Consider the following 12,899-nt stretch of genomic DNA (forward strand, 5'->3'; position numbering starts at 1 on the left):
AATGCTGTCTTTTTCATTTTTAGCATCCTGGAAATATCAATTTGATAGCACAATAATCTAAGCCCTAAAGTTCGTGAACATGGTTATACAATGACTATAGTGATTACAGACCTAGAACACATATGAAATTATTCTGCATAGAAATAGCATCACATTTCGTCCCATTTTACCCAAATTAAAAGAGATACCCCAGGACACAAATAGATTATGTATTATAACAGCATAAAATAGTCTGTAATAATGACTGACAGTCATTAACAATTTTGTTACAAGTGTACTTGTATCATTTAATACTACACTGACCTTTCTGTGCAAGCTTATTGGCAAACTGATGCACACATTTAACAATTTCTTTAAAATCATAAGACGTTGAAATGCAAGATAGCCTTCATGTGAAATAGAGTGGCACAGATCTACAAATAAGTCAATCAAGTTGCATTTTCACTACATTATTGTTTGATTTACATGTATTTTCTATGGAATGAAATATTAAATAGGGAATAAAAGAGTTACTTTTGTATGTTTTAAAACTTAATTCTTCACATGGGACACAGACACAATTTCATAAAATAATGGCTTGTTGTACTGGTTTACCTAAAATCAGAAAAACTGCTAATTTGTTTGTTTTCCTAATAATACTTACAGCTTACTAAGTATTCCAGTTAGGATTTTAACTTGTTTTTGGAAATGATGTGGCACACCATCCTGCTTGGACTGTAGTTTTTTCAGATGATTATCATCTTTTGCTGACACATTTCTATTTGATCTTTTGCTCAATGTGCTGTTTAAAATAAAAGGCAAAAATAAATCTTTGCATTTGAAATGTTGCCAGAGGTTAAATCTGTTTACTTTGTAGATACATTTTTGTAGGTGGCAAAAATCACAGTACATCAAAACTGCATTAGACATCTCAAGACCAATGCATAATCTAGAGTCAGTTCAGTGCAGTTCTGGGGAACCACTGTATGGTCAGAGCTACTATTTTTCAAATGAAATATTTAAGTCTTTTACACTTACCAGACCTGTACTTTCTATTGCTGAAAGCAGCAAATATATCTAAAAATTAGGTATTAAACTGCTGCACACAACATTAATACTGTCAGGTTTTTTTTCTCACTAAGATTGTGAAATTGGACAAGAAGGCCTTTACATAAAGTACTAAGTTGTTTTTCACTCAAATTATGCTATAAAATGGAACCCATGCTGCAATGCAGCCCAATTAAGTAGACCTGCAGCAAACATGCAGAGCCTTGGTGAGGCCACATCTTAAGTATAATGTAGAGTTATACAATAGACAATAGGTGCAGGAGTAGGCCATTCGGCCCTTTGAGCCAGCACCACCATTCACTGTGACCATTGCTGATCATCCACTATCAGTATCCAGTTCCTGCCTTATCCCCACAACCTTTGATTCCACTATCTTTAAGAGATTTATCCATCTCTTTCTTGAAAGCACCCAGAGATTTGGCCTCCACAGCCTTCTGGGGCAGAGCATTCCATGTATCCACCACTCTCTGGATGAAAAAGTTTTTCCTCAACTCCGTTCTAAATGGCCTACCCCTAATTCTTAAACTGTGGCCTCTGGTTCTGGACTCACCCATCAGCGGGAACATGCTTCCTGCCTCCAGCATGTCCAATCCCTTATATGTTTCAATAAGATCCCCTCTCAGCCTTCTAAATTCCAGAGTATACAAGCCCAGTCGCTCCAATCTTTCAACGTATGACAGTCCCACCATCCCAGGATTTAACCTTGTGAACCTCCGCTGCACTCCCTCAATAGCAAGAATGTCCTTCCTCAAATTTGGAGACCAAAACTGCACACAGAACTCCAGGTGTGGTCTCACCAGGGCCCTGTACAGCTGCAGAAGGACCTCTGTGCTCTTACACTCAATTCCCCTTGTTATGAAGGCCAGCATGCCATTAGCTTTTTTCACTGCCTTCTGTACTTGCATGCTTGCTTTCAGTGACTGATGCACAAGAACACCTAGATCTCGTTGTGCTTCCCTTTTTCCTAACTTGACTCCATTTAGATAATAATCTGCCTTCCCGTTCTTACCACCAAAGTGGATAACCTCACATTTATCCACATTAAACTGCATCTGCCCACTCACCCAGCCTGTCCAAGTCACCCTGCATTCTCATAACATCCTCCTCACATTCCACACTGCCTCTCAGCTTTGTGTCATCGGCAAATTTGCTAATGTTACTTTTAATTCCCTCATCTAAATCATTAATATATATTGTAAACAGCTGCGGTCCCAGCACTGAACCCTGCGGTACCCCACTGGTCACTGCCTGCCATTCCGAAAGGGACCCGTTAATCACTACTCTTTGTTTTCAGTCAGCCAGCCAATTTTCAATCCATGTCAGTACTCTGCCCCCAATACCATGTGCCCTAATTTTGCCCACTAATCTCCTATGTGGGACTTTATCAAAGGCTTTCTGAAAGTCCAGGTACACTAGATCCACTGGCTCTCCCTTGTCCATTTTCACAGTTACATCCACAAAAAATTCCAGAAGATTAGTCAAGCACGATTTCCCCTTCGTAAATCCATGCTGACTCGGACCAATCCTGTTACTACTATTCAGATGCGTCGTAATTTCATCTTTTATAATTGACTCCAGCATCTTTTCCACCACCGACGTCAGGCTAACCGGTCTATAATTCCCTGTTTTCTCTCTTCCTCCCTTCTTGAAGAGAGGGACAACATTAGCCACTCTCCAACCCACAGGAACTGATCCTGAATCTATAGAACATTAGAAAATGATTACCAATGCCAATGATTACCATGATTCCTAAAGCCACCTCCTTAAGTATCCTGGGATGCAGACCATCAGGTCCTGGGGACTTATCAGCCTTTAGACCCAACAGCCTATCCAACACTAATTCCTGCCTAATATAAATTTCCTTCAATTCATCCATTACCCTAGGTCTTTTGGCCACTATTACATCTGGGAGATTGTTTGTGTCTTCCCTAGTGTCTTCCCTATCATATTATGGTCACTACCTCCTAATGGCTCCTTTACCTCGAGGTCCCTGATCAAATCCGGTTCATTGCACAACACTAAATCTAGAATTGCGTTCTCTCTGGTAGGCTCCAGTACAAGCTGGTCTAAGAATCCATCTCGGAGGGACTCCACAAACTCCCTTTCTTGGGATCCAGCACCAACCTGATTCCTCCAGTCTACCTGCATGTTGAAGCCCTTTCTGTACCTCTCATTATGGAGTCCCCCACTACCACGGCTCTGCCTGACGTCTGTCTCCTCGGGTTTGCCTCAGCGTCAATTGTTGACTCGCAGACCCGTCCGCCTCTCAGACTGGTACTGCCTTCTGTCCCGACAGCTTCCAAGAGGGAGAACCTGTTTACGAGAGGCACATCTCCCAGGGTCTCCTGTACTTCAAGCATTCTTTCCTTGCTCATCGTCGTCCTCCTACTCTCTTCCTGTATCCTGGGTGTAACGACCTCACTGTAGGTCCTGTCCAGAAAACTCTCGTTCTCCCGGATTAACCTAACGTCATCCAGTTGCTTCTCCAGTGCTGCAACACGGTGCTTCAGAAGCTGAATTTGGACACATCTTCCGCAGGTGTAGGATCCAGAGGCACCATCAGTGTCCCTGACCTCCCACATCATGCACGCAGCACACTGAATCAGCCCAGCAGTCATCTCTTCTCCACTTCTCACCCTCTCCGACTGTGGTGTCGTCTCTTCCCTCAACCTCTTCGCCGAAGACTCCTGAGCCAAAGACTCGTACTTATCTCAGAAGGCACTTCCCTCGACAAGGCTGCTCCCCGACAGGCCGCTCCCCTAGAGCGAGCCTTGCTTATATTAGCTGATAATTTCAGTAATTAGCTTCACCTGCCTCGCCTCCTCCGACCTCGAAGGTCTGGTTAGCTCGCTGCTCACAACCTGCTTTTTAAATCAGCCGCTCCTTCTCAGCCAATCCCTGAGAAGGGGAGTTTTAGTCCCCTTCCTGATAAAATGGCAATGTAAAGAGAAGATTCACTACTCTAGTTACAGGGATGGTAGATTTACCATGGAAAGATTGACTGAGTATAATTAGACTATATTCTCTGGAGCCTAGCAAAATGAAAGACCATCCTAATGAAATTTACAAAATACTTACAAGATTCAAAAGATGGATGCAAGGAAAATGCCACAGAATTTAGAACCAGGGTTTAATCTCACAATAAAGGGTAAGCCATTCAGGACTAGGATGAGGAGTTATTTTTTCATGCAGCAGGTAGTGAGTTGACAGTATTTATTTACTCAAAAAGCTGTTGGAGCTCAGTCACTGAGTTAGTTGAAAACAGGTTTCTAGACATCAAAGGAATATTGGGATAGTGCAAGAAAACAGTGTTGAGGTAGTAATTCAACCATGATCTCACTGAATGGTTCACAGGCAAAACAGCCCAATGCACTTCCTATGTTCTTAATACTAGAAAAAAAACTGTGCACCAATCCCTTAACTGAGTCACATACCAGCAAACACACATAGCAGCATTGACTGTAAAGTTACATGGGTGAAGGAACAAGCTCCTCAATTTATTGTACACTATTGACATGCACTCTTTAAATTCAACTGATACAAGGAGGAATGTCTTGTACTGCAAGGAAGCCACGAAACAATGTAGGGTTACTGCAGAAGGAGTTAACTAGTCTGACTGCAGCAATAATTCTCATACCAAGGAGAAATATAATGAGAAGTTTAAGTAGTTTAATGATTTGTCATATTTTATTTCGATTATGAGGACACGTAGTCCTCTTTGATTGTCATTTAGTAATGCATGCATTAAGAAATGATACAATGTTCCTCCAGAATGATATCACAGAAAACAAGACAAACCAAGACTGAAAAACTGACAAAAACCACATAATCATAACATATAGTTACAACAGTGCAAAGCAATACCGTAATTTGATAAAGAACAGACCATGGGAACAGTAAAAAAAAAGTCTCAAAGTCTCTCGAAAGTTCCATCATCTCACACAGATGGTAGAAAGAAGAAAAACTCTCCTTGCCATGAGCTTCCAACGCCGCAAACTTGCCGATGCAGCACCCTGGAAGCATCCGACCACAGCCGACTCGAGTCTGTCCGAAAACTTCAAGCCTCCGACCAGCCCTCTGACACCGAGCACCATCTCTGCCAAGCGCTTCGACCCTGGCCCCGGCAACAGGCAATAGGCAAAGCCGAGGACTGGGGCCTTCCCCTCCGGAGATTCTCAATTGCACAGTAGCAGCGGCAGCGAAACAGACATTTCAGAAGTTTCTCCAGATGTTCCTCCATGCTTCTCACATCTGTCTCCATCAAATCAGGATTGTGCACGGCTCCTATTTACAAATACGATATCATTTTGGAGTGGCCGCACACACTGCATCACACCGCCATCTTCTCCTCCCCTCTCAGCACTTTTTTTAAAAAAAGGAACCCCAGTGACAACCACTTCAAAACCTTTGCTCTCAAGGGCCACTCACCCTTGCATCACACAACTAATCCAGTACCAGCACTATGATCCACACTCAGAGGTCAGGTTTTAAAAAAATGCATTATGCCTACTAACATCCTTTAACCTCTCCATTAAGGCAAAAGGCACCTGGAGTAGATAGAGGCCCAAACACAATTGTATCTCAACAATCAGGAACTTTGCCTACTGAGATAAGGACAGTGTCTGTTGAACGCCAACGATCTGGATTTGGAGGATTTTCTCTTCATGAGAAAGGTTGCCATTACTGAGCACATAGTCATAGTCATACTTTATTGATCCCGGGGGAATTTGGTTTTCATTACAGTTGTACCATAAATAATAAATATTAATAGAAATAGTAATAGTAATATCACTATTGGTAAATAGTAATAGTCATAGAAATAATAGTAATAGAATAGTAATAGAAAATAGTAATAAATAGTTAAGTAGTAATATGTAAATTATGCCAGTAAATTATAGGACCATCCTATTGGCTCAGGGTGTCTGACCCTCCAAGGGAGGAGTTGTAAAGTTTGATGGCCATAGGCAGGAATGACTTCCTATGACGCTCTATGCTGCATCTCGGTGGAATGAGTCTCTGGCTGAATGTACTCCTGTGCCCACCCAGTACATTATGTAGTGGATGGGAGACATTGACCAAGATGGCATGCAACTTAGACAGCATCCTCTTTTCAGACAGCACCATGAGAGAGTCCAGTTCCATCCCCACAACATCACTAGCCTTAAGGATGAGTTTGTTGATTCTGTTGGTGTCTGCTACCCTCAGCCTGCTGCCCCAGCACACAACAGCAAACATGATAGCACTGGCCACCACAGACTCGTAGGACATCCTCAGCATCGTCCAGCAGATGTTAAAGGACCTCAGTCTCCTCAGGAACTAGAGACGGCTCTGACCCTTCTTGTAGACAGCTTCAGTGTTCTTAGACCAGTCCAGTTTATTGTCAATTCATATCCCCAGGTATTTGTAATCCTCCACCATGTCCACACTGACCCCCTGGATGGAAACAGGGGTCACCGGTACCTTAGGTCTACCACCAGCTCCTTAGTCTTTTTCACATTAAGCTGCAGATAATTCTGCTCACACCATGTGACAAAGTTTCCTACCGTAGCCCTGTACTCAACCTCATCTCCCTTGCTGATGCATCCAACTATGGCAAGAGTCATCCGAAAACTTCTGAAGATGACAAGACTCTGTGCAGTAGTTGAAGTCCGATGTGTAGATGGGGAAGAGAAGGGAGACAAGACAGTCCCCTGTGGAGCCCCAGTGCTGCTGATCACTCTGTCAGACACACAGTGTTGCAAGCACACGTACTGTGGTCTACCAGTCAGGTAATCAAGAATCCATGATACCAGGGAAGCATCCACCTGCATCGCTGTCAGCTTCTCCCCCAGCAGAGCAGGGCGGATGGTGTTGAACGCACTGAAGAAGTCAAAAAACATGACCCTCACAGTGCTCGCTGGCTTGTCCAGGTGGACGTAGACACGGTTCAGCAGGTAGACGATGGCATCCTCAACTCCTAGTCAGGGCTGGTAGGCGAACTGGAGGGGATCTAAGTGTGGCCTGACCATAGGCCAGAGCAGCTCCAAAACAAGTCTCTCCAGGGTCTTCATGATGTGGGAGGTCAATGCCACCAGTCTGTAGTCATTGAGGCCGCTGGGGCGTGGCGTCTTCGGCACAGGGACGAGGCAGGACGACTTCCACAGTACAGGAACCCTCCGGAGCCTCAGGCTCATGTTGAATACATGGCGAAGTACTCCACATAGCTGAGGGGCACAGGCTTTGAGCACCCTGGTACTGACACCATCCGGTCCTGCAGCCTTGCTTGGGTTGAGACGTTTCAGCTGTCTTCTCACCTGGTCAGCTGTGAAGCCCACTGTGGTGGTTTCGTGTGGGGAAGGGGTATAGTCATGAGAGCAGGGTGGGGGACTGTGAGGAGGGGTAGGAGGGGAGAGTGGAATATGTGTTGGTTGAGGGCCGACAACAGCTGGCTCATGTGGGGGATGGGCAGGGGCCACAATGTCAAATCTGTTAAAGAACAGGTTAAGTTCGTTGGCCCTGTCCACACTGCCTTCAGCTCCTCTGTTGCTAGTTTGCCAAAACCCAGTGATGGTCCTCATCCCCCTCCAGACCTCTCTCATGTTGTTCTGCTGGAGTTTCCACTCAAGCTTCCTCCTGTACCTGTCTTTAGCCTCCCTGATCCTGACTTTCAGGTCCCTCTGTATTGCCCTCAGCTCCTCCCTATTTCCATTTCTAAACGCCCTCTTTTTAGCATTCAGGATGTCCTTAATGTCCTTTGTCACCCATGGCTTGTTATTTGAATAACAAAGGACAGTTCTTGTCGGAACACTGCAGTTCACACAGAAGTTGATGTAATCAGTGATGCATTCTGTGAGCCCATCAATATCCTCTCCATGTGGCTCACAGAGTGCCTGCCAGTTTGTCACCTCAAAACAACCCTGGAGTGCCTCATAAGCCTCCTCTGACTATTTCCTCACTGTCCTCGAGGTTGCAGGTTTACTCTTCACCAGAGGCACGTAGCAGGGTTTTAGATGATCATTTAGATGATCAGGGTTTTAGTTGTGATCTGACCTTCCTAGTGGGGGGAAAGGAGAGTTGCTGTATGCATCCTTAATGTTAGCGTACATCAAATCCAGAGTCCTCTCGCCTCTGGTTGTACAGCTCACATACTGCGTGAAGTTGGACAGTGTTCTAGCCATGGTAACCTGGTTGAAGTCACCCGAGATGGTAATGAGGGTACTCCGGTGCTGGGTTTGTAATCTGGCTATGACGGTGTAAATGATGTTACACGCCGACGTCAGGTTGGCAGAGGGAGGGACAACCACAATTGCATGTGAGGTTTCCCTTGGCAAATAATATGGCCGGAGTCCAACAGCAAAAGTTCAATATCCAGGCTACAGACACGTTCCTTGAACATAATATGCCCAGGATTGCACCATCTGTTATTTACCAGAACCGCCAGCCCCATAAATGCAGTCAGTGGTTTCCTAAGCTGATGAAAAGCTGATATGATTTACAAACCTTAGTGCCCAAGTTTCTGCTACCTCACTAAAATCAAAGTGGAATGCAAATTGAGAAATATGGTACAGATCTGCTCATGCTGCTTTGAATGACCCTATGGCAGGAAAGTTGACAGTCAAGATGACTGCAATCCTGATAGCAAAAAAGGTATTTGAATGATAATATGACATCAAGTTCTTGCTGAAGCAGTACTCTTATTTCTGTCAGGCCTGGCTTTGAAAACCTCACCCAGTGAAAGTTATAGATAGGAAACTATATTCCTAAAGATTCTCTGGGAATATGATCTTCTGTGATGAACACTGTTGTGCATTCTGGGAGAATATTCCCAATACAAGTGGTTTAACCGATGGTCGCAATATTGATTTTTCTGTTAATAGTTAGCATGCATTGATGTGACCGCTGAGGTTCCCTGTTGTTATACAATCAAATGGATTGCTTTCACTCACTGTGGAGTGCAGAGTTGATGAGCATTGGAAGGTGCTTCAGTGGCCTAGTCTGATATCTGAAAACAATCAACCACATATCCAGATATCTACCTATGACTCACAAAAAGTGTTAAAAATGGTTCAGCTGTAATGCAAAGGTCAGTAACTGCAAAAAAAAAAGCTAATTTATGAGTGAAGACATAAATGGTAGTGACACATAGTGATAATCTCATCAGTTGTATAGGTCATGAACAAAAATAATTTTCTGTGCAAGGGCAAATAGCACATGCAGGTATCCAGCTTGAATTTGCAATGGGTTCTTGTTCTAATGATATTTACCTCAATCTCTTAAATTCATGCATCAAGTGTTCATATGTTCTGCTTACATCTGAACAGCAGGTACAGAGCACTCAAGTGTAAAACACCTCGTGTGTTATTTGCACAAAACAAAATGGATGCTAACAGGTCCAAGTTTTAGACAATAATGTACAACATAGGAATAATATAATATAGTTTGTTATGCACCTATACCTCTAAGCCACGATGTTACTTTTGACAAAGCTCATAGACAAAACATGTAAGAAGACAATGATCAGCAAGTTTCTAACACACTGCAAATAACTGACATTACCGCGTCATAGCTGATTTACATTGTTATAAGTGAAATTGCAAATTTAATTATACCTTGAACTATTTTCTCATTTCAGCAGTTCTAAAATCATTGGAAAAAGAGGCCTGAAGGCCCCAAGTAATATTAGGAGATAGCACTAATCTGTATTACTTCTATTTTTTTAAAATGATAAAATCATCTTTTTGTCGCTGCTTATTACATTTTTACATTTCTCACCTTGCTAATTCAGGAATCTTGGGTAACACAGCTTTTGGTTGAATAAATATATTTCTATATTGCTGTAGGAATTCCTTGTGAGCTTCAGGTGTACTTCTGGAGTTATCCCTAAAAATGCATAAAACACTGGTTTATTTGGAAGTTTCATTAATTCTATCAAAAACAAATAAAACAGACCAATTTTCAAATCAGTAAACAAGTAAAACAATCTTGCTAAAGTATCAGTGATGTATTGTAAAGGAATTAAAAGAAAACAAGACACTACCATGTTGTGAAACACAACAAATTAACAACTTTGACTTAAAAAAAACAAAGTAGACACAAGAGAGAGTGAGGCAAAAAGCAAACTCCTGGAGGAATTCACTGGGTCAAGCAGCATCTATGGAAAAGGTTTTTGTTTCCTGAATCACCGTCCCTATGTGATTATAGTAGCTGCTGCCTCTTGTGTCTCCACTTACCACATTCCAGCCTCTGATTCCACCTCCAACCCAGCACCCCCAAACCTGGCTCCATCTGTTTTTAAACATAGCAAATTCTGCAAATGCTGGAAATATTGATGCAGCCCAAAACATCAACTATTTATTCCCCTTTATGGATGCTGTCTAACTTGCCGAGTTCCTCAAATATATTGTGTGAATTGCTTTCCATGTTCTTTTTTCCAATCTCTCAATCTGTCATTAACTATCACCCACCAGCTACCAACTTCCCAAATCTATTCCATCCTCTCCACCACCTAGCCCCATCTCCCTTCTCACCTGGTTCCATCTATCTCTTGCTGTTCACTACCACACCCCACCCTCTCACCTCCTTATATGGTTATCTCGCCTCTCACCTCCCAGTTCAGATAGAGGGCTGTCACCTGAAACATTGACTATTCCTCTGCTTTCACAAATTCTGTTTGAGCTTCTCCAGCAGTTTTGTTTTGCTCAGATTACATCTGTGGTCTCTTGTGTCTCCACTCACTGAAAGACGTTATATCACTATACAGGTTTCCCCCGCCATCCGAAGGTAGAGCGTTCCTATGAAACGGTTCGTAAGCCGGAATGTCGTAACGCGAAGAAGCAATTACCATTTATTTATATGGGAAAAATCTGTGAGCGTTCGCAGACCCAAAAATAACCTACCAAATCATGCCAAATAACACATAAGACCTAAAATAACAGTAACATATAGTAAAAGCAGGAATGATATGATAAATACACAGCCTATATAAATTAGAAATACTTCTTTACGACGATTGCCTGCACTGTTCTCCGTAGCGAAAATCTTACGCAAGCACTCTTGGCAGAAACACGGCGCAAGCACCATCGGCAGAAAATCTCACGCAAGCGCTCTCCAGTAACCTTTAAGCTATGAAGCTGCCAAATCATACCAAATAACATGTAAAAATACACAGCCGATATAAAGTAGAAATAATGTATGTACAGTGTAGTATCACTTACCGAAATTGGGACAGCGCCAAGCACACTGATGATGGTGTGTTAGGCTGAGTCGTCAGAGGTTGGGGAGGTGCAGTGGCCCCCACTCTCCGGGCAGCGACCCGATACATTGCCGCGAAGCATGCAGGGGTACAGCGTGGCCGGGATGCATCCAGCACATCTTTAAGAAAAAAGCCGAAATAAACAAGCTAATTAATTAGGTGCTGCCCAGCACGTAAATGTCGGCCCAGATCAGAGGGGATGCAATTGGCAATCGCCTCTGATCTGGACCGACATTTACATGCTGGGCAACACCTAATTAATTAGCTTATTTATTTCAGCTTTTTTCTTAAAGACGTGCTGGGTGCCTCCTGGCTACTGCTGCATTCTCCGCGAATCGGTATCTGTCGGCGGCCCGGGGGTTGGGACCACTGGGGTGTCATCTCATCGTCGATCAGGGCAGGCAGGTCATCTTCTTCTATGTCTGCCCGCCTCAATGTCGAAGGTCGAGATTCATTGTCTGCTATGGCTGATGCGGAAGGCTTGAAAAACGACATTATGCCTGACTGCTAGCCTCACACATTTTTCTATCTAACAGTTCTTTGTAAACCATCTTGCAAATATGCCCTAAACTGATATACCCTTTCAAAATTAAAGTCATACTTTATCATTGCAGCGAAAATCTCACGCAATTGCTTCACGTTCAGTTCCTGGATGACTTCACTTTCGCTACTGCATTCGATTTTGATTGTTATCCTTTCCTCTTCCAATTTCATCAGCTCTTCATCTATCAGTTCTTGGTCATGGGATGCCAAAACCTCTTCAACATCATCTTCGTCAACTTCCACAAGCCAAACTCACTTTGTCCTTACTTCGTTCATCACGATTGAAAAGCTTAATTATGTCTAGTTTTACGCTAAGTGTAACACCCTTGCGAGCTCTTTCAGGCTTTTCCGAAACCTTAGAACTCATCTTGCAAACAGCTGCTCACAGGCTCATGTTTAAGCAATGCCGGCGAGAATGCAGTTCCAAATCCGGCAGAGAGCCGCTGCTCGGGGCACATGCTGATTTTTTATCGCGCGCTGTTTTTTTGGCGCGCTGCTTTTTTCGTAACAGTGAAAACACCTTCTGTTAGCAAAAACAGGGAACTAATGTAGGTCTTTCGTAACAGTGAGGTCTCGTAAAGTGAACGTTCAAGAAGCAGGGACACCTGTAGACATACACTTCCTCTCACATTTCTGGTGAAATCTGTTTCATTTTAGTTATTTATTAATGTCTACAAGACAATCAGATATAGGAGCAGAGTTAGACCATTTAGCCCATCATGTCTGTTCCACCATTCCATCATAGATGAATTACTATCCTTCTCAAATCCATTTTCCTGGCTTCTTCTTGTGACCTTTTACACCCTGGATAATCAAGAAACTACCAACCTCCACTTTAAATATACTTTATGACTTGGTCTCCACAGCCATCCGTGGCAATGAATTCCACAGATTCACCACCCTCCGGCAAAAGAAATTACTCATCATCTCAATTCTAAATTAACAACCATCTATCCTGAGGCTGAGTCATCTGGTCCTACACTCACCCACTATAAGAAACTTACACTGGACACCAATTCTGTCTAGGCCTTTCAATATTCAAAAGGTTGCAATAAGATTCCCCCATCATTCTTCTAAA

The 12,899-nt window shown here is 43.1% G+C and overlaps 1 protein-coding gene across 2 annotated transcripts in view; it reads right to left on the reverse strand.

Moving 5' to 3' along the window:
- The window catches only part of cnbd1 (cyclic nucleotide binding domain containing 1), a 148,491-nt gene that overhangs the window by 127,563 nt on the left and 8,029 nt on the right, over positions 1-12,899 (reverse strand). For both annotated transcript variants that reach the window (XM_063061641.1, XM_063061649.1), the window contains exons 3-4: positions 9,799-9,906; positions 644-781 (exon numbers count right to left, since the gene is read on the reverse strand). In XM_063061641.1, coding sequence (XP_062917711.1) covers positions 644-781; positions 9,799-9,906 — 246 coding nt within the window. The remainder of the gene's footprint in view (positions 1-643; positions 782-9,798; positions 9,907-12,899) is intronic.

The sequence above is a fragment of the Mobula hypostoma genome, chromosome 1 (assembly GCF_963921235.1).
Source record: "Mobula hypostoma chromosome 1, sMobHyp1.1, whole genome shotgun sequence".
NCBI classification, from domain to species: Eukaryota; Metazoa; Chordata; class Chondrichthyes; order Myliobatiformes; family Myliobatidae; genus Mobula; species Mobula hypostoma.